We start from the raw sequence: 22,217 nt of genomic DNA, 5'->3' as shown, positions 1-22,217 counted from the left end.
AGAAATTTCAAACCGAATGATTTCTCAGCGACGCGCCGAGATCCACTACGATTTTTGGAAGACTCCTCACGATCATGCCCACGACACCCTGGCGAACTGTCGGCGACAGCCTAGTCGCCGGCAGTCGCCTTAAAATCGCCTAAGTGGGACAGGCCCTTAAGTGAGTTTGTTCAACACTTTACAAGAAAACAAATGAAATTGAAACCAGCGAGGGTGAGCAAGATAAATTGGACAAAGGGGACTTATTTCTGGGCAAGGTTGAGAGCCTTTTCTAGATAGATGTTCTTCAAATACTATGCTATTATTCCTGATTACGTCAGTCATACAGTGTGGAAACAGGCCCTTCGGCCCAACTTGCCCACACTGACCAACATGTCCCATCTACACTAGTCCCACTTGCCTGCGATTGGCCCATATCCCTCTAAACCTGTCCTATCCATGTACCTGTCTAATTATCTCAACTACCTCCTCTGGCAGTTCGTTCTCTACACTGACCTCTCTGCGTGAAAAAGTTACTCCTCAAATTCCTATGAAATCTTTCCCCCTTCACCTTAAACCTATGTCCTCTGGTTCTCGATTCCCCTACTCTAGGCATCTCCCCACGTCTTTTCGAAATGAGAATGCAAGAGTCAGGTGCGATTAGCTAGAATCATTGCAGAGAAAGTCTAAATCATAAAAATATCGAGAATTAATGAAGGGGATTTATCTCTTGCCCAGCTGGCAGTGCTATCATCAGAAACTGGTTATATTTGCTCTGATTCCTTCCTATGCCCTGCTTGAGTTTGTGTCTAAGGTCACTGACTGAAGCACAGGTCTGGCAAGTGAAAGGAGTTTGCACTGTTGGCCTCAGTAAACAAGGTCAGTTCGTCAGTCTGAAGAAGGGTCTCGACCCGAAACGTCACCCATCCCTTCTCTCCAGAGATGCTGCCTGACCCGCTGAGTTACTCCAGTATTTTGTGTCTACCTTTGATTTAAACCAGCATCTGCAGTTTTTTCCCTACACATCGATCAGTTCAACGTCCACTCAGAGGACAGGAGTGGGTGATGCTAGAATTTCAGCTTATTTCGCAAAGTGGAGGCATTATTTACTGTTACACATTTTTAAGACATACCTCCTTAGCAAGAGAGTTATTGGGAGTAGTTTTCATATTTTACCTACAGTACTTATGCATGGAGCAGGGGTACAGAGGATGCACGACCACTAAACAGATCGAAGAATAAGAATTCACATTATTCCCTTTATCCCTACACTGTGAATGGCTCGATTGTCTTTCCCCTGATTGAAAGCAACAAAAGCTTTTCACTGTACCTTGGTACACTTGACAATAAACTAAACTCAAAGTAAGTTTCATAATTTATGATTAAGACATCAGCATTCATATGGACAGATTAAAATTCTGCACATAGGTCTGCTAGGATGTGAGTAAAACAGTGTGTGGAATGACATGACTCACAAACTAGCAATCTGAGAAATGGTTGGCTTTGCTGTAGAACTGTGGCAACATTTAATCTGAGCAAAAGCTGTGGCTAATAATATCTGACCAGGTATAAATAAGAATACTTAGAAGTTACAGAATGTGTCCTTAAAGGTTAACCATTTTGAATGGACAGCCCCAAACTGTTAGTTCCTAACCTGCATTTGTCAAGTGCTCAAACAGCAAAATTGATTTAAAAAAATGTATTATCCCTCCATAACTCTCTCAACAAAGAAACATAGAAAATAGGTGCAGGAGGAGGCCATTTGGCCCTTCGAGCCAGCACCTCCATTCATTGTGATCATGGCTGATCATCTACAATCAGTAGCCTGTGCCTGCCTTCTCCTCATACCCCTTGATTCCACTAGCCCCTAGAGCTCTATCTAACTCTATTTTAAATTCATCCAGTGAATTTGCCTCCACTGCCTTCTGTGGCAGAGAATTCCACAAATACACAACTCTGGGTGAAAAAGTTTCTTCTCACCTCAGTTTTAAATGGCCTCCCCTTTATTCTTAGACTGTGTCCCTTGGTTCTGGACTCCCCCAACATTGGGAACATTTTTCCTGCGTCTAGCTTGTCTAGTCTTTTTATCTTGGGAGATAACAGTACATACAAATTTATTGAAGCAGCTCCAAGCTTACATTTTCCCTGCTCAATGCCTTAAAGAATCCAGAGAGAAAATAAATATCATAGTATAACTAAATATCCTCTGGTTTCCTCTCTTTGTTAAAGCTTCCTTAAAATTTATTTCAGGAAAGATTTTGGCAACTCACTTTGGTCACCTATCAAACATGCCAATTTTCTCTTCTAAATTTTTTTATCATTGCAAAGAAACTTCAAAGTTTCATTTAATTTAAGTTTAAAGATACAGCATGGAAATAGGCCCTTCGTCCCACTGAGTCCACGCAGGTGATCACACCAGTTCTGTTCTCCCACTTTCAAATCTGCTCTGTACACACCCTGGGAAATTTACAGAAGCCAATTCACTTGCAAACTCGCACGTCTTTGGAATGTGGCAGGAAACCCACGCGGTCACAAGAAGAACATGCAAACTCCACACAGACAGCACCCAAGGTCAGGATCGAACCCAGGTCTCTCGTGTTGTGGGGCAGCAGCTCTACCAGCTGCATTACTGAGTCACCCAAAACAGTTCATAAAGTAAAAAGCACTGGGATTTTCAAAATTATTTGATAATCTCAGAATATCCTTTCCCTTTTGTTAATTGCAGCCACTCCTTGGCTATTTTCAAACTTCAATTCTCTTAAACTTTGTGTGTCGATTTTGATTATTACTTGGTAACTGTAAAATCTTTTAAGCTTTGTGTAATTTTTCTATGTCTTAATATGTGAAATAATTATGTAAAAAAGGTAAATAAATGTCACAGACAACTCGTTCATGGAAATGTTTTTTGATTTTACTGCAAAATGCACAAAAAGATTACTCTAATATTGCAGAATTGCCATAGCATTTCAAAGGTAAGAGAAACATTAATTTAACATGTCTCAACATGATAGGTTGCTTGACACATCCAAGTTATATCTTTTATTGCAACAACGATTTCTCACAGAACGTCACGTAGCCCATTGAAGGTAGACACAAAATGCTGGAGTAACTCAGAGTGAAGAGGGTCTTGACCCGAAACGTCACCCATTCCATCTCTCCAGAGATGCTACCTGTCCCGCTGTGTTACACCTGCATTTTGTGTCTACCTTCGATTTAAACCAGCATCTGCAGTTCTTTCCTACGCACGTAGCCCATTGAAGTGGTCAAAAGAAAAAAAGCACAAAAAAAATCAGATCCTGACTTTTAAAATTAGAACACAGCTAAACACAATTAGAAATAGCTGTAAAGATTACAATAGGAAATCTTTCAGACTTTTGAGTGTCATGTCCAGCTACATACAACTACTTCAAACCTTGTCTGAAGCTCAAGACAAGGTCTACTTGTTGCTGCAGTGATCATCTTCTCCAATAGCATCATCTTCTTTTGATGGATTTTGGGTCATATCTGAAAAATCAAATAAAATAGTAAAGTAAAAATAGAATATGCGTTAACTTTTATAGGTGAGAAATCAGAATAAAATAAGAACATGCCTTGCAGCAGACACCTTTATTTTAAACCATTTAGTGTTCTGGTGCAATATATTCACACTGTGTGAAATTATTTTGAAGCGTTTTGAAGAGTTCACCAACCTCTGACTAAAGAAATTCCTCCTCATCTCCTTCCTAAAGGAACGTCTTTTAATTCTGAGGCTATGACCTCTAGTCCTAGACTCTCCCACAAGTGGAAACATCCTTTCCACATCCACTCCATCAAAGCCTTTCACTATTCAGTAAGTTTCAATGAGGTCCCCCCTCTTCCTTCTAAGCTCCAGCGAGGTGAGGAATTTCTTTAGAGGGTGGCGAATCTGTGGAATTCTTTGCCACAGAAGGTTGTGGCCGCCAAGTCAGTGGATATATTTAAGGCAGAGATAGATAGATTCTTGATTAGTGTCAAGAGGTCATGGGGAGAAGGCAGTAGAATGGGTTTAGAAGGGTGAGATAGATCAGCCATGATTGAATGGTGGTTGACTTGATGGGCCGAATGGCCTAATTCTGCTCCTATCACTTACGATCTTACGATCTCCTGCATCCCTGAATATGCAGAAGGTACACACATATATATATAAACGCATACCCAAGTACATAAACAAATTGGTCTTAATCAGCTTTTACAAGAACATTACTGTTATATTTCTGGCTTCAAGCAACTAGTATTTGATATAATCATACTGTCAAGACAAAGCTTTGCTAATCAACTTACACATGCAGTCATATTAAAACATGGACATTTTGTGTTGACTTGTTTCAGTCCTAGAATTTCTTAAAAATGGGATATCTTCCCTTCTACTAAGTTAATCCCTTGCAAGGTAAGTGCACAACACTGAAAACTTGATACAAGGCATAACTAGCAGACAATATGCATTTTTATTTAACATTTTCGGTGACTCCTCAATTTAACTGGAGTTTTTGTCCCTAACTAAACGGGAACTATAATTTATAGTCCAAAGTGGTAAATCTCTATCATGTTTAATAAACTAAACATGGGCGGCACGGTGGCACAGCGGTAGAGTTGCTGCCTTGCAGCGCCAGAGACGTAGGTTCGATCCTGACCACTGATGCTGTCTATATGGGGTTTGTACTTTCTCCACGTGACCTGCGTGGGTTTTCTCGGAGATCTTCGGTTTCCTCCCACACTCCCAAGATGTACAGGTTTACAGATTAATTGGCTTGGTACAAATGTAAAATTGTTCCTAGCTTGTAGGATAGTGTTAAATGTGCGGGGATCGCTGGTCGGTGCGGAGTCGGTGGGCTGAAGGGCCTGTTTCTGTGCTGTATCTCTAAACTGTAAATGAAACCAAACTGTAATATTGTTCCTATAGATGATTCATTCTACATTCACTAGTTATTCAAAGGATAATTGGGATTGGGAACACATCAACAGACTGGACTTGAATTTAAATGAATATATTTTAACATCCTTTGTATCCAACATATCTCATTGAATTTAAACAGAAGATTGGCATTACTACAACAATGAAATGATAGCAGTGACTCTTCTAATGTTAATAAAACTGAGAATTTACTTTGAAAGCAAATTTGAAAACTTGCTTTACTGGCAGGTTTCAAAGAAGCTTCAGGAGGGTGAGAAAACAAGTGTTGCCAAGCAGCACGAGAAAAGGGAGAAAACTGCAAAATACTGCTGTCAAATGGAATATCCATTAATGAGGCCTGAGCCTAGACTGCTTAGCAGAATTCAGTGATGCATTACTGTAACCAGCTAAAACGAATCTATGGGATTCTGTATTGAAACAGAATACATGCAGCTAAATGTCAATTTTTATAGTTGTCCAACATTGGAAAAATGCTTGAAAAGATTACGTTTATAGAATGTTGTAGATAATTTAGCGGAGAATATGGTCTTTCTCATTAATCTCTGAACAACTGATGGTATCAGGGAAAGACAAAATACTGGAGCAACTCAGAAGGTCAGGAAGCACACCTGGAGAACATGAATAGGTAACGTTTCATATCGGGACCTTTCTTCAGACTGGGGGGCTGAGTTACTCCAGCATTTTGTGTCTTTCCTTGGTAAACCAGCATCTGCAGTTCCTTGTTTCTTCAGATGGTATCAAGAGCAAGACAAGGAATTTCTGGTGCGACTGAAAAGTCGACTTTGCTCCTGCGTGATAAATGGCAAAATGTTTTGCACCATCGGTTTCCCTCATGATTTTGTAAGAAGATATATGATAACTGGGAAACTACAATCAATAAAATATTAACTTGGAAAATGCAAATGGTTTTCAACTATTTGACACGTACACACAAGTTGTTCAAAGTCATGTGCATCAGAATTTTTTTGAAAGAAAGGCTTCATCTTCACCAGTTATTCATTACTGGTCTTGACAAAATACAGAAAATAAAAAGTGTTGCATCCTTGGAGTAAATCATATGGATTATGTGCAGGCAGGTAAGAGTTGGTCTTGGCATCATGTTTAGCACTAACTTTGTGAGCTGAAATACCTGTTTCTATGCTGTACTGTTCTATTTTCCATGAATTACATTCTAACAATGGAAAATCTCAAGAATTTATCTTTCTCATCCTCACAGGGAAACAGTATATCTCTGGAGCACAATTCAATTGAGGTTTGAGTAGTCATGAAAGCAAAATTGGTTATTTCTCTTCATTAGCCTCATGTGATGATTGGATACATGCATGAATAACTTGAGCCTCAGAATTGGCAAACAGCTTTTATCATTATAATGTTATCTCTCATCAACCAATTTTTTGCTTAGACAGGAATATCCCCATATCTGATGTGAATTACATCATAATTTAGCTACATCTGTTTCTAGGCAAACATAGTTTCTAGGCAACATTTGCTCATTGCCTTGCAATATGCAAAGATTACGTGCATTTGTGCAATCTATGTCAATACTTCTTTGCAGAGCTGCAAGTACATTGGAAAAAACGTAGCAGCAGCCAGTTCTGTGTTCCATAGTTCTACTAACATAGTTACAGCACTCCTTTCTCAAAAATCAATACTGTAAGTATTCTTTTTTAGATTTTTAGATTTAGAGATACAGCGCAGAAACAGGCCCTTCGGCCCACTGGGTCCGCGCCGCCCTGCGATCCCCGCACATTAACACTATCCTACACCCACTAGGAACAATTTTATATATTTTTTACATTTGCCCAGCCAATTAACCTAAAAACCTGTACGTCTTTGGAGTGTGGGAGGAAACCGAAGATCTCGGAGAAAACCCACGCAGGTCATGGGGAGAACGTACAAACTCCGTACAATACAGCACCCGTAATCAGGATCGAACCTGAGTCTCCGGCGCTGCATTCGCTGTAAGGCAGCAACTCTACCGCTGTGCCACTGTGCCGCCCGGCTCTCACGCTGCCTCAGCAAGGCCAGCAGCATAATCAGGACGAGTCGCACCCTGGCCACTCCCTCTTCTCCCCTCTCCCATCAGGCAAAAGGTATAGAAATGTGAAAACACATACCACCAGATTCAGGGACAGTTTTTAACCCAGCTGTTATCAGGCAACTGAATCATCCTACCACAACCAGAGAGCAGTGCAGAACTACTATCTACCTCATTGGTGACCCTCGGACTATCCTTGATCAGACTTTGCTGGCTTTACCTTGCATTAAACATGATTTCTTTATCATGTATCAATACACTGTAAATGTCTCGATTGCAATCGTTTATTGTCTTTCTGCTGACTGAATAGCATGCAACAAAAGCTTTTCACTGTACCTCAGTATACATGACAATAAAAATAAATAAACTAAACTGAAGCATTTATCTGAACCCATTCCAGAAACAGGTTACTAAACAGTTAGCAAATCTATTATATCATTACAACCCAAGGGCATTATAAAAGTTAAAAACGAAACATGGGAATGGACTAATAACTCCAACCATACAAAAAACATGGGATAACAATTTATAATCATGAGATCATAAAGTCATAAGACATAGGAGCAGAAATACGCCATGCTGCCCATTAAATCTACTCCTCCATTCAATCATGGCTGATCTATCTTCCCTTCTCAACCCCATTCTCCTGCCGTCTCTCCATAACCCCTGACCGTTACAAATCAAGAATCTGTCAATCTCCTCCTTAAAAATATCCATTGACTTGGCTTCCACAACCATCTGTGGTAATGAATTCCAGACTCACCACTCTCTGACTAAATAAATTCTTCCTCATCAACTTTCTAAAGATATGTCCTATTATTCCAAGGCAATAACCTCTGGTCCTAGACTCTCCCACCAGTGGAAACATCCTCTCCACATTCACTCAACCCAGGCCTTTCACTATTCGGTAAGTTTCAATAGTCCCCCGTCAACCTTCTAAACTCCAACGAGTACAGGCCTTCAAACGATTATCATATGTTAACCCAATCATTCCTGGGATCATTCTCGTACACCTCCTCTGGACCCATAACTTGCCAACTTGCTCTTCTTCTGAGCCTGTGTACTGCATTCAGTGTTGGTAATGCTTTGTTGAGCACCTTGATTTCCAACATGCTAGCTCTGATACAGGTCAGAAACCCGAAACATTAGCTGGAGAACCTCACTCGCTGAGTTACTCCAGCACTGTGTCTTTTTTGGTGAAACATTAGCTGTTTTCTCCTTCCACAAACACTGCCTGACTGAGTACTTCCAGCATTTTCAGCCCTTCTTTCAGATTTCCAGCACCAGCAATCTGTAATTTGATTGTGCCCATTGTAGTTCAACTTTCTCTTTTAATTTACAGAATGGTAGCTCAAACATCATGGATAAATTTTGTCAATGATGCAAACATTTTGACCATTTGCGTTTTAATTAGACCTGTGCTTTAAAAATAAAGGTTAATCCCCTACCTGAACAAATCATCAGCAAAATTCTCTTCCTTAGCTTTCTGGCTCTGCTCCTGAATTAAAGAAAGTTTTGAATATGTTACTTTGGAGTTTGATATTGTGTGTAACAACTTAATTCTCCGACCATAGTTTTCTGTTTTAATGATATAAGAGGTCAGGTCTTTCACACATTTAAATTAAAAACAGAATTGTTGGCATATAATGACCGAAGCATGTTAATACAAATCATACCTCCACTTCTTGTCTTAACCACTCCTCCATTTCTGAGCTCTTTTTAGTTTGATAAGCCTTCAGATCTGTGCCCCCAATAATTTTAGGAAGTGCCTTTGCTCCAGGATACAACATCTACCATAACATAAAATGGTGTTAACAAAATGCTATCGAAACAGCATGTTTAACTAATATTTAATTGTTCAAACTAAATTAAAAAGGTTCACAAACAATCAATTAAACAATATTGAATGAAAACAGGAGACATACAGGTGCTGAAATCCTAAGCAAAAACAGAACAAAGTAACAGAGGAACTCAACAAGCCAAGCAGCAGCTACAGAGGGGAATGGACAGACGACGTTTCAGGTCGGAAGCTCTCATCAGATTTGACATTTCCTCGCTGATTCACCTGCACAGCTTAAATACGTTTCACGCCACCAGCTGCATTTAAACTCAAGACTATTTTGTTTTGGCTGAAGGTCGAATTGTTGGATCATATCTCATCTTGTGGGACATGCCCCATTAACTGCGGTAAGAAAAGCAAGCATCATCATTTGCTTTTGATATTACAAAAAAGCAATTTGTCCTTCGCAGACAGACAGGACCAAAGGTTTACTTTTTACCTAAAGAGAGTTAATAACGGCAAAAGAAAATAATAATGAACAAGACAGTGCAGTAAGAGAAATAGAAGAAACAAAAGGTGGGAATAAAAAAGAGGAAAAGCATAGCCTTTTAATATAAGAAGTTTTAAAATCTGTAAAAAGGCTTTAAACCCCTAAAAATCTTAGGTTTAGGTTTATTATTGTCACATGTACAGAGGTACAGTGAAAAGCTTTGTTTTACATGCTATGCATTAATACTAATGGATTAATGGATAACGGTAATATTAATGCCAGGGAAACTGAAGCTCTGGACCATTTCCACGTTCGCGCCATTAATGCTGATTGAGGCATGTACTCCACCGTGCTTCCTGAGGTCAATAACTAACTCCTTCATGTTGCTGACATTTAGTGGGAGGACATTGTCTTGACAACATTTTACTAGGTTATCCTGTACTTCATCACGTGATTGTTCGTGATTTGTTCCACCACAGTGGTGTCGCTTGTAAACCTGAGGATGGAAATAAAGTCGAATTTGGCCGTACAGTCGTGAGTGTGAGTATAATAGAGGATATAGAACGCATCCTTGCATGGCACAGGTGTTGAGACTTATTGTGGAGGAGGTGTCGTCACTTGTACATGTCCGTGTGGTCTTGAGGTCTGTGGGTCTGAAAGTTGAGAATCCAGAGTGGAGGGGGGGGGGGGGGGGGGAAGCTGATTCCAAGGTCCCCAGAGTTTGCATCTGAGCATGGATGGATTTTGGTACTGAAGGCAGAGCTATAGTTAATAAATAAAAGATAAATAGGGAACTGAGAGACTAGAAAGTAAATTATTTTAATTTGGGACCCGAGCTTCATTAGTACTAATCAGCAATTTCATCTTTGGAAAAGTACTTAATTTTGAATTAACAATTTCTGTGATGGGTGTAAAGGGAATTTAATATGCTAATCTAAGACATTATTTAAAAAACAGGGAGGTTCAAGAAATATTGTCATTTCTGACAATCAAATTGAGATAATTCACAACTAGCAGGAATCTTTTAAACTTTTACGTTTCTGACCAATTATCACATTGATAGATTGAATGAAAATGGAAACATGCCCTTCAGCCCACTGAGTCCACGCAGACCATAGATCACCCATTCATGGTACTTCTATGTTATTCCACTTTTGCATCCACCCCCTACAAACTAGGGGCAATTTACAGAGGACCATTAACCTACAAACCCGTGAGTCTTTGGGTCATGAGAGGAAACCGAAACACCCGTAAGAAACCCACACTCTCAGAGGGAGAAGGTGCAAACTCCACACAGACAGCATCTGAGGTCAGGATCAATCCAGGGTCTCTGGCGTTGTGAGGGAGCAGTTTTACCATCACCTGTAACATTGATAACATTGTGTGTTTTTAACATGTTGATATTTTTCTAATGGGATATTCCCCATAATGGGATATTGTGGCATTTAAAATTGATTTGTATTTTTTAAACGTACAGGATGGTCACTAATTATTTGGGAAACTGCAATTCCAAAACCTATTTACCTTCTACAGTATGAAAATAGAGCATGTAAAATAAATATTAACCTTTCTAAAATTTTTAAAGTTCTTCAGTTGAGTGTCCTTGACATGAACAGTGGAGGTAATCTGTGTCTCTTTCCCAGTCTGGCAAACAACAAGCGACTTGAATACTGTTAACAAAAGTTTGCTTGGAATAGTCTCATCATTTTCAGATTGACAAAGTAATTCCAAATGCTATAAAAAACAAAGAAAATATCAAATATTAAAGCAACCACAGATTAATGAACACTTTATTTCAAGGATTCTTTTCATAAAATTGCTATAATTGAAATCACAAAGCAGTATTCCTAAAATAATATGAAATGGGCAGGTTTTTTTGGTGGTATAAATAATGGAATAGACATAGTAAAATAGCAAAATACAAGAAGATATTGAAGCATGCTGCATCCAGAAGATCTACTAACAGGCGGCACAGCTGAAGAGTTGCTACCTTACAGCGCCAGAGACCCGGGTTCGATCCTGACTACAGGTGCTGTCTGTAATGAGTTTGTATGTTCTCCCCATGACCTGCATAGGTTTTCTGGAATCTTCGGTTTCCTCCTACACTCTAAAGACCTGCACTGCAGGTTTATAGGTTAATTGGCTTGGTATAAATGTAAATTGTCCCTAGTGTGTGCAGGATAGTGTTAATTGGGAGGAGTTGGCTGCGCCTAACGGCTGCGGCTCTCTGGCAGTCTGTTTGTCTTTTTTTCTTTTTTTTTTGTTTGTGTCGGTGTTGGGATGGTTTTTGTTTCTGTTTTTGGCTGTGTATGTGTGGTGGGGGGGTGGGGTGTGGGTGTGGGGGTGGGGTGGGGGAAACCTTTTTTTTTATTAGGTCTCTTCCCCGGGGCGCAGCTCGCCCGCGGGGCCTTCCATCGCCGGCGCGGCTCGGCTGCGGGACTTAACATCGCCAGCGCGGCTCGGCCGCGGGACGTTTCGATGCCCGGTGCGGCTCGGCCGCTGGACTTAACATCGCCAGTGCAGCTCGGCCGCGGGACGTTTCAGTGCCCGGTGCGGCTCGGCTGCTGGACTTAACATTGCCCGGTGCGGCTCGGCCGCGGGACGTTTCGGTGCCCGGTGCGGCTCGGCCGCTGGACTTAACATCGCCCGGTGCGGCCGCGGGACGTTTCGGTGCCCAGGGCAGCTCGGCCGCGGGGCCTTCCATCCCCTTGCGGGGGCTGTGCGTGTCGTTTGCCTCGGTAGGGGTCGAGCTGCCTGTCCGTGGGTGCGGGGGGAAGAGAGGGGAAGTTTTGTTGCCTCCATCACAGTGAGAGGGTGTTTGGAGTCACTGTGATGGATGTTTGTGTTGGGGTCGGGTGTCCTGTGTTCTTTTCTTTTTGTCTGTGTTTTGTGTGACTGCTGAAATTTCGTTCGGTGTAAAAAGCCGAGTGACAATAAAGTATTGTTATGTTATGTTATGTTATGTAATGTTATGTTATGTTATGTTAATATGCGGGGATCGCTGGTCGGCGCGGACTCGGTGGGCCAAAGTGCCTGTTTCCACGCTGTATCTCTAAACCATACTAAACTAAAACTAACATCTATAACAACCATTAATCTCAATTCCCAAACCAGCAGAATTACTAACAACATTCTCTTAAATCTGCTTTCAGGTTTGGTGATTTGCCATCCACCCAACCCAACAAACAGCTGACCTCCCAACCTGACCTCTGGATCCAAATGGATCCGACCATCAAGGCCCAAGACAAGGCCTACCCCGACCTCGACTCTTATCTGCCTGCAAATAATCCATAATTCCTCCATGTCTCCATCAAAAAGTCTCTTAAACACCACTTTGGTATCCACCAGCACCCCTGTCAGTGCATTGCAGGAGCTCACCACCCTGTGTAAAACACTTGCCTGCACTTGTGCTTTAATCTTTGCCCCTTTCTCTCTAAAGCTGTGAAAGCTGCGCCCTCCAGCATTCAATATTTCCATCCTAGGAAATAGGCTCCATGTCTGCCCTATCCACTCCTTGCATTATTTTATATCTACAGTCATTTACTACGGAAACAGGTCCATTGGCCCAAGTTGTCCAGGGCTGACTAAGATGCCCCATCTATGCTAGTCCTATCGCGTTTTGGGCCATATCCCTGTAAACCTTTCCTATCCATGTACCTGTCCGATTGTCTTTTTAAATGCTATAATACCAGCCCTCAACCATCTCCTGTGGCTGCTCGTTCCATGTACCCACCACCCTCAGTGTGAAAAAGTAGCCTCTTGGGGTTCTATTAAAGGAGCCCATTCATTAGCATGGGTGTCAGGGGTTATGGGGCGAAGAAGGTAGGAGAATGGGTTGAGAGGGAACGATAGATCAGCCATGATTGAATGGTGGAGTAGAGTTGATGGGCCGAATGGCCCATTTCTGCTCCTAGAACCTGAACGTATGTAGTGAGGCAACCCCACCTCCAACTTCCTGCCAATATTCGCTGACTTGGACCCCAAGATCCCATTGTATGTCAATGCTGTTGGTCTTCCCATTAATTGTATATTTTCCCCTCACATTTTCAAGGAAAAGCTGCTGAGGATTCTCTTCAAACACAAAAAGCTGGAGTAACTCAGCGGTACAGACAGCATCTCTGGAGAGAAGGAATGGGTGACGTTTCGGATCGAGACCCTTCTTCAGTCTCCCTTCAGTTACTCTTTAGTTACTGTTTGGGAGATTTGGTGGCAATTTCTTAAACAAAATGACAAGGAACAGGACTTGATTTAAACAGCCGTTTCACTTTTCCACAGTCTCTTGTGTCGCCAAGGAAGAAATTTGTTTTTGTGCAGCATCAGTCTGATATTTAAAAGGATTTTTTGCATATCCACACAATAAAGCTATCAGTTTAAACCAAACATTACTCACAGATGCTTTAGTCCCATTCTCTGTCGTGAGCTCATCTTTCACCTTGCACTCCAAAACCTCAGCTTCTATCTTCCTCCGTTTACTTACTCCTAGCTGTTCATGTCTGGAAAACATCACATCATCTGCCAGGCTTTCGTCTTGCTTTCTTTTTTGTGTTTTAAATTCACAAACCACGTCAGTTTTCTCGAGGAACTTTTCTCCCGATGTTTTTTCGTCCCACAATGGTCCAGCGTTCCCTTTTGAACACTCAGCAGAGGTCTCGGTTTTGAGGCTTTCAGAAATATACTGAAATATACTAGTCTGCGTGTTCTGACTAGTAAACTCTGAATCTTTCTTCTCCAACGAAGGATCGACGTGCAGATGACGAACATCAAGTAGATCTGGGTCCTCCATTCTTGCAAATTTCGCCTGGGATAATTCTGTTTCCTCTCTTTCCCTGCATTTATTATATGTATAAAAGTAGATAAGTTAAAATCTATTACTTTCCATTCTCACCTTACTAAAAGTAATTCTGCTCAAAAAGGGATTGAGGATCAAGGATGAGTCTCATTCCTGACATACCCTTTTCTCCACTCTCCCATCAGATGAGAGGTATTGAAGTGTGCAAATGCACCCCTCCAGATTCAGGCACAGTTTCTTCCCAGCTGATATCAGGCAACTGAACCATCCTATCACCAACATGAGAGTGGTCCTGACCTCCCATCTTCCTCATTTAAGACCCTCAGACTATCTTTAATCAGACTTTACTGGACTTTATCTTGCACTAAATGTTATTCCCTTTATCCTATACCTGTACACTATGGACGACCTGATTGTAATCAGGTATAGTCTTTCTGCTGACTGATAGCACATGACAAATGACCTTTTCACTGTTCCTCGGTACACCTCCATTAAACAAAACTAAATTAAAAGGATGCACAAGAATGTATGTATTACTTTCTATATTCTGATCTTGAGATCATCAGAATGCAATTGGTTATCTGAGTTTGCAAGTAGCATACAGGAACACTTGACTATCAAACTGAGCATGCCAAAACAAATAACAAACCTTTGTTTTAATTAGTGTGTACACAATCAAAACACGACTAAATGAAATTAAATTAAAATTGCATAACCTCGCTGATGAAGGGAAAAAAACACTAGCAGTTTCAATTGGTAACTTTCTTATATTATGAGCGTTCACCTTTTTTTCTCCACTGGTTGAAAGAAGTTGCGGATAGAAAGGGACTGAGTTTGCGAACAGGAGTTGCTTTTCCTCTTAGCACTCTTGGATTTTGCTGGTGAGGATATTTTTTTATTCAAAATGGCAAACGTTTGTCTCTTTTCTTCGTTTGCATATTTTTCTTCTGTAAAATTTAATGGCCTCATGCTGGATGTTTCATTTACCGCAGAAATGTCTTGTGTAGGCGCTTTGCTCTTCTCTTCCATATCCATTGTTTCTTCTATCACGCGCAGTGCACTTGTGATTGTACTGTATGAGAATTTGACAACATTTGATACAAAGTTCAGCTACAGCTAACTTATCAAATTACTTTTACATCAAATTGACTGTTCCTTTAAAATGTATTAAATGTCTGAGGAAGGGTCTCGACCCGAAACGTCACCCATTCCTTCTCTCCAGAGATGCTGTCTGTCCCGCTGAGTTGCTCCAGCATTTTGTGTCAATATTCGGTGTAAACCAGCATCTGCAGTTCCTTCCTACACATTAAATTTTTGGTATATGGTATTTTTGGTAAAAAATTTCAGTTCCCTTTCATGGGAACTGAAACATAAGCAATTATAAGTGGAAAATATAGATGGGACTGAGGTGGGTAAAGTGAGAGAAATTGCTGCAAGGACAGATGAAGCCAGTTGTACAATTGTACAATTTCAGCCTGTGCAGGTTAGGAAAGCTGGCTTTTGGAAAATGGATCGAAAGAGGAAACAATCTAGCAAAGGAGATGAATTTGAGGTTTGCAATCTAAATCTTGCACAGTGATTTTAATAATGACATTAAATTGTGAATAATTGATCAGATTGCCAGCATAGATACAACAAATTCAATAGCTTCCGTCAATACGCAAGGATGTCTAAAACCAGAGGGTATAGGTTTTAAATGAGAGGGAGGAGGTTTAAAGGAGATCTGAGGGAGATATATTTTAGACAAAGAGAGGCTGTATCTGGGAAGTGCTTTGAGAGGTGCTGGAGGCAGGAACAGCAACACCATTTAAGAGCCATCTGCTCAGGTGCTTGAATGAGCAAAGCATAGAGGATATGGAATTAATGCCTACAAATGAGGTTAGTATAGATAGGCATGATGGTCAGCATGTGAGTGGGTGGAATGGCTTGTTTCTGTGCTGTGCAGTTCTATAATCATTTTTGATACACACAAGACTGCAAATGCAGGAATCTGGATTTGCAGCAAACAATTTGTAGGAATAACTCGATGGGTCGAGCAGAATCAGTTGGGGGACAGGAATTGTTGACACCTCAAGTCGAAACCCTGCATCACTTCTGTGAACGTCAACAATCCCCTTCCTCCACAGATGCTACTGAACCCAGTGAGTTCCTCCAGCAGACTCTTTGCTACTCAATGACTCTTTGTACCATCACAAACTACAATAATCGGGTTGAGTGGCAGAATAAGCCCAACGTTGAGACAACTGCTCCATCTACTGTTACAAAGTATAAAAGGGAATTACTGGTAAAGCTCAGCATATCAGACAGCATGTGTGGAGGGAAAAACTGAGATAACGCTTCAGATCAATGACAAAAAGCCATTGACTGAAATATTAACTGCATCTCTCTTCACAGTATGTAAAAATATAAAAACATGTTGCTGAAAATCTGACATAGAAAGTGAAAATTATGGAAACATTCAGCAGTTAGGCAGCTTCTTGAAATGAGAAACAGTTAACATTTCAGGTCCATTTCAGTCCAATTTGCTCCCATTAAGCCTTCCATTCTAGAACATCTGTGATATCCTTGTTCCTTAGCAAACAGAGTTTCCCCCCTGCTGTTTGAATGGATCCCTTACCCGTGCCTCCAGTATCCCATAGTTCTGCTCTTGCTCCCCCTTCCCTTAACCAGAACAAGGATAGAATTCTCCTGGTCCTTATTTTTCACCGCACCAGTCTCTACATCCAACACGTCATCCTCTGACAATCCCGCCACCTTTAACATAATCCCATGCCCAGCCACATCTTCCCATCTCCACAATTTCTGGCTTCCACAGACACCGTTCTCTCCATAACTCCTTGGTTCGCCCATCTCTTTCCACCCAAACTACCCCCTCCCCAGATAACTTTACCTGTAACCGCAGGAGATGTAATACCTGTCACTATGCCTCCTCCCTCACATCCATCCAGGGGGCCAGCAATCCTTCCTGGTGAGACAGACGCTCACATGCACCTCTTCCAACCTCATCTACTGTATTCAGTGTTTCCGATGTGGCTTCCTTTACATCAGCAAGACCAAGCGTAGACTCGGCAGCTATTAGGCTGAACGCTTGCGCTCGGTCCACCAAGGCCTGCTGGATCTCCCGGTTGCTAGCCATTGTAACTCACCTTCCCATTTCCAATTCTGACCTTTCTTCTCTGGACCTCCTCCATCCTCCTCCCCTTCTATCTATATTCTATCTATATTCCTTAAGCAATTCACACTCCTCTCCTTATCTCACACCTATTGAGTTTTTAGCTTTGGCTAATGTCCAAACATCTGCCTAACAACCCCCCTCCCCTCACCTGTATCCACCTATTACTTGCGAAGCATTGTCCTGCACCTCCTCTCTTCCAGCTTCCTCCTCACATCCCTCCCACCCACCAGAATCAATCTGAAGACCCAAAATGTCACATATCCCCCTGTTCTCCAGAGATGCCGCCTGACCCATTGGGTTACTCCAACACTTTGCGTTTACATTTCAGGTCATGGAGTGATACAGCATGAAACGGGCCCTACGCCGACCAAGATGCCCCCTATTACAAATCTGTGGGGAAAAAACTGTGCCACCAAGGACACTACTGTAAAATAGCACCGGAACATTTTGACCCATTAACAGTCAACCCACACTACAAATTTAACAGTAGTTTTCTCCTTGCTTCTATATTACAATATTTTAATTCAAAATCCCTTTTAAATAATGTGATGCAAGTTCATTTCAATAGTTGTTTATGGTAGTACCGGTATTATTCCAATGTTAAACCAAGGTTATTGTTCCCTTTTTACCAAAGGAACAATCAACATAAATGGGAGAAGTTGGCTGGTGTGGGCAAGTTGGGCCGAAGGGCCTGTTTCCACACTGTATGACTATGACAAATACTTTTCACTATTTTTCCCTCATATTCTTTCAGATTATCAAATAGGTCAATTTTTCTCTGCGGCAATGAAGAAAGTTTTAGATTTGCAAAGATTTTGAAACTATTTTCTGTAATGTCTGCAATACCCTAGTAAATCTATTTTGCATTGTTTCCACAGCTCAAACATGCCGTCTGAAGTTTTGAGCATGTGACTGAGACCACAAGTAGACGTAAAAGAAAATAACTGCAGATGCTGGTACAAATCGAAGGTATTTATTCACAAAATGCTGGAGTAACTCAGCAGGTCGGGCAGCATCTCAGGAGAGAAGGAATGGGTGACGTTTCGGGTCGACACCCTTCTTCAGACTGACCACAAGTAGACGTGACGCACTCAATCAATCAAAAACACTAGCTACAAAAACAGCAAAGAGTTTTTTATGGAACTGTACAAAAAATGAACAAACAACTCCAGAACATGGTCTCTACGAACAGAGGTAAAATGAAAAAGGATTCTGAAGAGCAGGTTCATCAGATACTTTAAGTACCAGGTAATGTGAAGAAGTTGCCAATCAGATAAATCATACATGTCAAGCAGAGATCAATCAGATCAAGTTATCTACAAAACTTGATCACGATCTTCAAAATAATAAAAATGTAAAAAATGGTTAAATACAGAAAACATAAATTTACAAAGATTGAACAAGACTGAATACATCGAACATAAATCATTCAATTAGTTTTCACTTCTCGACTACAAAGTATGCCCTGTGTTCATTTACCTGGTGCTGTGTTTCTGTGACGGCTGAGTATCTGGAACACATGGAATAATCTGTGAAAGGCCTGGAGCTGTCATATCAGCCATGTACATACTTTGAGAAAGCGAAGGACCTGGAATCATTGTTCTTGACCAAGTGTCTATAAAGTTAAGCAAAGAATATGATTTATAATGAAAGTAGACCACACCCTAAAATGCCTTCATACATGTACTTCCTGCAAACAAAACGCAAGAGTCGGGCCCCCTCCACTCCTCGCACAAAACACTGTGCAAGAACCAGCAGCAATAAAACTACTGTGATTCAGGAAAACCCACCATTTCTTTTCCCCACTGGAAAAACGGTTGGCAACAGTAAATACATCCCCTCCATCCAAGTTCATTGCTCACTTCCAAGTTTAGTTTAGCGATACAGCGCGGAAACAGGATCTTCGGCTCACAAAGTCCACCCGACCAGCGATCCCCGCACATTCGCGCTATACTGCATACTAGGGACAATTTACAATCTTTACTGAAGCCAATTAACCTACAAACTCGTATGCCTTTGGAGTGTGGGAGGAAACCGTAGCATCCAAAAAATACCCAGGAAGGTCATGGGGAGGACGTACAAACTCCGTACAAACAGCACCCGTAGTCAGAATCAAACCCGGGCCTCTGGCTCCGTAGGCAGCAATTCTACCACTGCGCCACCGTGCTGCCTGGTTCATAGCTCACTGAACGTGGCGGCACAGATGGATAGGGTGGTGAAGAACAGTATGGTATGCTTGCTTTCATTGCTGGGGCGCTGAATGTGCGAGTTAAGGTCATAATGCAGCTCGATGGGACTTTGTTGGGAGATGTTTGGAGTGCGGCATGCAGTTCTGGTCACCTTATTGCAGGAGGGGTGGGGGCTTTGGGGAGAGTACAGAGGAGTTTCCAAGAATGCTGTCTGGATTGGAGGGTTTCAGTAAAGTTTGGTGGAGGTGTGCAGGGCAGGTTTATTCAAATGGAAAGTGGTGGGAGCCTGGAGTGTACTGCAGGGGGTGGTGGTGGAGGCAGATGTGATGGTGGCTTTTGGGAGGCTTTTGGATGGGTACATGGAGGTGTGGGGAGTGGAGGGATGTGCATCATTTGCAGGCAATTGAGATCGATTTGGCTTGGCATCATATTCAGCATGGGGATAGTGGGCCGAGGGGCCCGTTCCTGTGCTGTACTGTTCTTTATTCCACATGTATACTCAGAGAGATTCACTTTCAAGTGAGACAAAAATACAGTAAAAATAAAACGAAATACGCATCTTTCATGCCTTGCTATACATCAGAAGGGTTAACTAAAAATCTTGAGCATTGAGTACACTAATGTGTATTCATAGGATGATGCTAAATTTGGAATCTCAGAATGTTGACTCTGGGACCAACATCATGATGATGATGCAAATGTTTGCATTTCTGTCTCAAAGAATAACGTTAGAACATACTGCACTCTCGAACTTGTATTTTTTTCTATCCAGCTGAGGTCATACTATTATCCTAAAGCATAATTTTTTACACTTACCAGGAATAGGCTTTCTGTGAGGGTTACAATAATTATCAGTTGAATTGTAGATAACGGCTAAACCAATTTCTGCCTCAGATATAGCACGTAATTCTTTTCTAGTCAAACAGAAAACATTCTGGTTTAAGTATGATCCATCAAAAGACAATCAAATGGTAAACAAACAAAAGTACTTTGAAGAGACAAGCTATATACGAATCCACCCTTATGCACCGAGTGGATATTTATGATCCTAAATTGCCAGTACAATATCGGAACAACATTGTTTGAAGCCATCTATAGTGGATTAACGATTAAACAACAATAATTAACTGTTTACAGTGCCCTCCGTAAAAATTAACAAGAATCGAGGGCCTGAGCTGTAGGGGAATGGTTGGGCAGGCTGGACCTTTATTCCTTTGAGCACAGGAGAATGAGGGATGATATGAAAGAGGTGTATAAGATCATAGGGGGAATCGAGAAAGTAAATGCAGTCTTTTACTCAGATTGGGGGAATCAAAAATCAGGAACCATAGATTTAGGTGAGAGAGGTCCCCAGTTTTTGATAGGATTAGGAGTAGGATTCCTAAAGGAATAGGAATTTAATAGGAACTTGAGGGGCAACGTTCTCACACACAGAGGATGGTGGGTATACGAAATGAGCTGCCGGAGGAGATAGTTGAGGCAGGCACTAAACAACTTTTTTAAGTAATTTGGGCAGGTACATGGATAGGAAAGGTTTAGAGGGATCTGGGCCAAAAGACTAGTGGGGACTAGTGTAGATGGGGCATCTTGGTCAGAATGGCCAAGTTGGCCCAAAGGGCCTGTTTTTGTGCTACCTGACTCTATGAATGGTTCCTGTAACATGTGATTCACCACCCTTTGTGTAAAAAAAAATTGCCCCGCACATCTCCTTTAAACTTTGCCCCTCTCACCTCAACGCTAAGCCCTCTAGCATTTGATATTTTCTATCTTGGGAAAAAGATTCTCAATGTCTAGTAGTTAAATTTCATCAGTTGTGTTTAAAGGCAGTTGCATTTATCCAGACAGATAAATCTTGGCCACCCAAAGTGAAAAAAAATCACAAAGGTTGGACAGTGATTTATACAGTGCCCTCCATGATGTTTGAGACATAGACCTATCATTTATTTATTTGCCTCTGTACTCCACAATTTGAGATTTGTAACAGAAAAAGTCACATGAGGTTAAAGTGCACATTGTCAGATTTAAAAAAAGGTAATTTTTATATATTTTGGTTACACCATGTAGAAATTACAACAGTGTTTATTCATAGTCTCCCCATTTCAGGGCACCATAATGTTTGGGACACAGCAAAGTCATGTAAATGAAAGTAGTCATGTATTTTGTTGCATATCCTTTGCATGCAGTGACTGCTTGAAGTCTGATTCATGGATATCACCAGTTGCTGGGTGTCCTCTGGTGATGCTCTGCCAGGCCTGTATCACAGCCATCTTTAGTTTATGCTTGTTTTGGGGGCTAGTTCCCTTCAGTTTTCTCTTCAGCATATAAAAGGCATGCTCAATTGGGTTCAGAACAGGTGATTGACTTGGCCACTCAAGAATTTACCATTTTTTAAGCTTTGAAAAACTCCTTTGTTGCTTTAGCAGTATGTTTGGGATCAATGTCTTGCTGTAGAATGAACTGCCGGCCAATGAGTTTTGAGGCATTTGTTTGAACTTGAGCAGATAGGATGTGTCTATACACTTCGGAATTCATTATGCTACTATCATCAGCAGTTGTATCATCAATGAAGATAAGTGAGCCAGTACCTTCAGCAGCCATACATGCCCAGGCCATAACACCCCCACCACCGTGTTTCACAGATGAGGTGGTATGCTTAGGATCTTGGGCAGTTCCTTCTCTCCTCCTTACTTTGCTCTTGCTATCACTCTGATACAAGTTATCTTCGTCTCATCTATCCACAAGAACGTTTTCCAGAACTATGGTTGCTCTTTTCAGTACTTGGCAAACTGTAACCTGGCCATCCTATTTTTGCAGCTAACCAGTGGTTTGCATCTTGCAGTGTAGCCT

General features: G+C 41.3%; 1 protein-coding gene across 2 annotated transcripts in view; it reads right to left on the bottom strand.

Moving 5' to 3' along the window:
* Positions 1–2,874: 2,874 nt before the first annotated feature.
* nbn (nibrin) overlaps positions 2,875–22,217 on the bottom strand; it is a 49,290-nt gene continuing 29,947 nt past the window's right edge. For both annotated transcript variants that reach the window (XM_078397231.1, XM_078397230.1), the window contains 8 exons: positions 20,187–20,284; positions 18,661–18,796; positions 14,791–15,078; positions 13,608–14,043; positions 10,784–10,951; positions 8,624–8,737; positions 8,396–8,445; positions 2,875–3,483 (listed from right to left, as the gene is read on the bottom strand). In XM_078397231.1, the coding sequence (XP_078253357.1) occupies positions 3,453–3,483; positions 8,396–8,445; positions 8,624–8,737; positions 10,784–10,951; positions 13,608–14,043; positions 14,791–15,078; positions 18,661–18,796; positions 20,187–20,284 (1,321 nt within the window). In that variant the 3' untranslated portion in view covers positions 2,875–3,452. The remainder of the gene's footprint in view (positions 3,484–8,395; positions 8,446–8,623; positions 8,738–10,783; positions 10,952–13,607; positions 14,044–14,790; positions 15,079–18,660; positions 18,797–20,186; positions 20,285–22,217) is intronic.

This window comes from Rhinoraja longicauda, chromosome 4 (genome assembly GCF_053455715.1).
Source record: "Rhinoraja longicauda isolate Sanriku21f chromosome 4, sRhiLon1.1, whole genome shotgun sequence".
NCBI lineage: Eukaryota > Metazoa > Chordata > Chondrichthyes > Rajiformes > Arhynchobatidae > Rhinoraja > Rhinoraja longicauda.
The sequence above is the reverse complement of the archived record's forward strand: the minus strand, read 5'-3'. Positions and strand labels throughout refer to the sequence as shown.